General features: G+C 31.3%; 1 protein-coding gene across 1 annotated transcript; it reads right to left on the reverse strand.

The window, feature by feature from the left end:
* Window positions 1-1,151: 1,151 nt before the first annotated feature.
* On the reverse strand, window positions 1,152-2,417 carry LOC107453153 (protein FAM200C-like). The gene is made up of 2 exons (XM_087162709.1): window positions 1,773-2,417; window positions 1,152-1,640 (listed from the first exon to the last, which is right to left on the reverse strand). Exons 1-2 carry the CDS (start codon window positions 2,415-2,417, stop codon window positions 1,152-1,154), a joined length of 1,134 nt encoding a protein of 377 aa, XP_087018835.1.
* Window positions 2,418-4,262: the final 1,845 nt, after the last annotated feature.

The raw sequence follows: 4,262 nt of genomic DNA on the forward strand, positions 1-4,262 counted from the left end.
GATATTCATAACGGATTTTTTTAAAAAAAAGTGAAAATAGGAAAGTATGAAATAATATAGTATCTATTTAAATCTTCAATTCACATTACTTTAAACCAGTTTAAACGAGTGAAAGAAGTTAAGATTTTAAACATCCGTGGTTAAATACAGTAAGATATACTCAAATAGCTATAGACTTGCGATAAACGCTCTTTTATTTGAATTGCTAATTCTTATTGCCATAAATGCTCATAATTAAATCAATTTATAATTTTATACTCTTATGTTAAATACAACGACAACAATGTTTTTGTATAAGAAACTTGGAAACTTTTTAAAGATAGATAAATACTTCGCTTATACTGTAAAAATATCTCTTTTTAAATGAAATTTTAAAAAAATAAATCATACCTATTTGTTCATACCTTGTTTTTGAAAAAGCGTTATTAACAAGAGTTTAGATTACTTCAGTTTCAAGTGTAATTAAAAGGCAGAAATATATTAGCCAGACTTTGTGTATTACCCATCAAAACACTTTGAAGAATTGACTATCTATGGCAGTGATTATCAAACTTATTTCTTTTACCGCCCCCTTTGAAAATCAATTATTTTTCAGCGCCCCCCATTTTTTATACACCTCTAAAACTTAAAAACCACAATTTCATTACTTTAATTAATTTAGCTATTAGTAGGTTCTGATGTTTAAACTTACATTCTAAACTAGAAATTTTTACCAGTGAGAGCAAATAAAACCCAACTTTATAATATTAATAATATATTTTTTAATCAAATTAAAATAAACAATATAAATATGTAATCAGTTTTCGTTTTTATACTAATCTAATGAGATGTATGAATTTGATGATATTTAATAAGTTTGTTGATATCAGGTTCGATTTTACTCAAAAGCAGTCGTAAGTTGCCGCGTTTGGTAACTTGCAAATGATTTCTCTTTTTAGTAGGCAGCGTTGTCACAGCGCTAAATCCACGTTCACACAAATATGACGATGGGAATGCTATAAAAAATCGTTCAACGATAGACCACAATCCAGGGTACAACTGCGGAATTGACTTTTGTATCCAAAATTGTTGGTAGCCATTTTTGTATTTGATTTTTATTTCCTCGTTCGCTGTCAGTTCTATAAGTTCTTCTTCCAACTGGGGTGATATTGCTATGTTGACATTTGAAAAACATCTAACACCCAGTCTGGTATTTCCAATTTCAAAATGTCCTGGAATCTTTCAATGAAATCACTGTGAAGATTTTCCAAATGTTGGCAGTAGACGAGCAAGTCGTCGTTGTTGCAGAATACTGATAAATTGGGAAAATTATGGAACTCACGTCTGCCGATGTTCTTTTTGTGTAAGAGCAGCTTGGCTACGAAAGCAGAGACGACATTTTTTGTTTTTATTAAGTTTAAGTCATCGCCTTGAAATTGGAGATTCATATCATTAAGCAATATATAAAGGTCTGTCAGGTATGTGATATCATTCTTTGATGTGATGAAGTTTTCGCGCAATTCTGTCTCTTTGTTTTCCAAGAACTCTATGACAGAGTCAGACAGATTGTAAAAACGAGTCAGACAATTTCCTTTTGATAGCCAACGCACTTCTGTGTGAAAGATCAATCTGTTGAAATCTTCATCATTATCAACACAAAGCTGATTAAATAATCTGTCAGTTAAAGAGTTGTTTCGGATTTTATTGACTGCTCTGATGACATGTTATGATTGAAATAGTCGTTCACTTAAATTTCTAGCAACTAAATGCTATCGATGAATAACGCAATGTACAGCAAGCCCATCAGGAATTTTCTTTTTTAAGTACGATATGAAGCCTTTTTGAGACCCCATCATAGCTGGAGCACCATCTGTAGCAGCTGATATAATATTCTTCAACGGAATTCCTTTTTCATCACAAAACTTTTCCAGTGTTTTAAATACGGTTTCTCCTTTCGTATCTGTCTCTAAATTTCTAGCAAATAAAAGTTCTTGACATATTTTTTCATCTTTAATAAATCTCACGTAAGACAAAAACAATGCTTCATTAGTTGGTAAAGTGGACTCATCCAGCTGAATTGAAAATTTACTAGTCTTCAGATGATTGCGCAATGACTTTTCAATGTTTTCAGCCATTTCATCAATTCGGCTTTGTACAGAACTATTGCTCAAAGGAATTTTTCGAATTATATCTGCCGCCGGTTTGTGGAGCACAGTAGTTATAACTTCTTTTATCGCCGGCCAAATTAACGTTTCTCCGATGGAGTGGGGTTTACCTGTTTGAGCAATTAATAGAGAGATATTGTATGAAGCTCGAAGTCCGTCATCGTCTTGCTTAGCAGCCATCGAAAAAAGTTTCGATACACTTGGCTGAGCATTATGCTTCTTTTCCAGATCTTGAAAATAGGCTACATTTTTGTCCTTCTTATCCGGACGCATTTTATTCAAATGGTCTTGAAGGCTTTATCGCTTCGTTTGAAAATGTTTTTGAACAAAGAAGGCACAATGGCAAATATGGGTTTGTCGAATTTTCTACGAGTCCATATTTAATATATTCTACTCTACACTGTATTGCCGTCTTTTTTGCTTCCGACATGGCTTTGTTTTCAAAAATATGTAAATAAAGTGTTAAACTTAAATACTTGTTTAAAGATAGCGCTCGAAACCATAAATGATAATATAAGAAATTAATTAAGGTAAGGAAAATATAAGAATGTAGTTAAGGTACAATTGCTCTAATTTTTTTAACTATCATCGATCATGTTCCTTTATCTATCCGCAGAAACTTGTTACAACTTGATTGCGTACGGCGTGCGGGCCATCCTACGAAATCTGTGTTAAGTATTTTAAGTTTTTATAACATCATACAGGGTAGAAATATAAACTAATTATTCGTTATTGTGTAGTAGGTGGGTTTTAATTTTAGTGAAATTTAAAATACTATACAACACCCCCCTCTAGGTTTCAAACGCCCCCAAGGGGGCGTTATCGCCCACTTTGAGAAAGACTGATCTATGGGACTAGAGCCCCTGAATTAGACAGGCCGACTTATCATTTATTGTTGGAGCAAAGAGCTAATATAAGCACAGCGAATAAATATTTTCAAGTGGTAATTTATTAATTGCAATTCTTGGTTTAATAAGTTCGATTTAGTACAAGTTAATCCACCACTATTTCTAAAGAATGCGTAGGCTTATTTAATTCACCATTTTATTGTACTTACTACATGCTTTATATTTTTAAAAGCAAGCAAATATTGTCAACTATTTGCAAAATTTACTTTGTAGTTTACCGTTTTTTAAATTATTTTGGCGTGTCTGTAATAAACGTTGCATTTGATATCATACTTATAATTTTTGATTTTTAGTGGTGAAAAAATTACTTAAAATGAAAAATACTAAAGCCGTATTTCAGGGCCGGAAAGTATAAAAACTGAGCCGTACGCGGAGGGTTAACTTTCTATTCTATTTCATGATGTATGGGATATGGGCCTTCTGCCAGCCCAGGTGCCCAATTTTCCATAAATAAAGAAGAAAGAAAGAACTGTGTTAATCCGCACGAGCCTGTTCAAAAATAGCGTATGCTTCTGCTGGAAATTGTAATTTATATTCCATTTTACTACCACTGGGGAAAATTACCCTTGGAAGGATTAAATGTTGGCAAACTTAAGCAATTATAACCTCTCAAAGCTGACGATTATCTCGGTACACAGCCGCGAAGCGACTTTACCCGATTCATTGAAGTAAAGAAGAATTATGACGTTAAAACTGACGATTGATGTAAAAATGCATTATTTAATAAATATATTAATCATTGGAAAGTGGTAGTTTTTTAACAGTATATAACTGAATTAATTTTGAATTATTATTTTTTCTTTTAAATAAAAAACCATTTTTATTGTTTGTTTCGGCTTGCAAGGTATCTTAACTTACTTAATCACCAGTCCACCCTTTTTGCGATACAATAATACCACAAAATTGCATGCATAAAATCGGTTTTACGAATAAAAATTGTCAAAATTAAATGCTGTGAAATTTTGCAATTTTTATCTTAATAAAGTTATAATTTTAGAGTAAAGTTGAAAAAATGATTAGAAAAAAAATAGTTTCTTCAAATTTCATTTATTTTACGTTAACGAACACATATTACATATAATTTTTGGTTACATCGAAAACATCATTAATAAATAAAAATGTTATATTTAAAACAGATTTTGATTCTTTTTCATAATAATTAAGCAGAAATTAATCAAATTGAAATATAGATTTAAAATTAAAATAAAAT

This window comes from Parasteatoda tepidariorum, chromosome 5 (assembly GCF_982258835.1).
Source record: "Parasteatoda tepidariorum strain Cologne lab strain chromosome 5, Ptep-v5.0, whole genome shotgun sequence".
Taxonomy (NCBI): Eukaryota; Metazoa; Arthropoda; class Arachnida; order Araneae; family Theridiidae; genus Parasteatoda; species Parasteatoda tepidariorum.

Excerpts from the sequence above, each read along its gene's own strand:
- LOC107453153 (XM_087162709.1), bottom strand. The coding sequence starts at position 2,417 with ATGCGTCCGGATAAGAAGGACAAAAATGTAGCCTATTTTCAAGATCTG. Across the intron at positions 1,641-1,772 it reads AAATTCCTGATGGGCTTGCT|CTTTGTGTTGATAATGATGA; the intron begins GTACATTGCGTT and ends TTATTTAATCAG.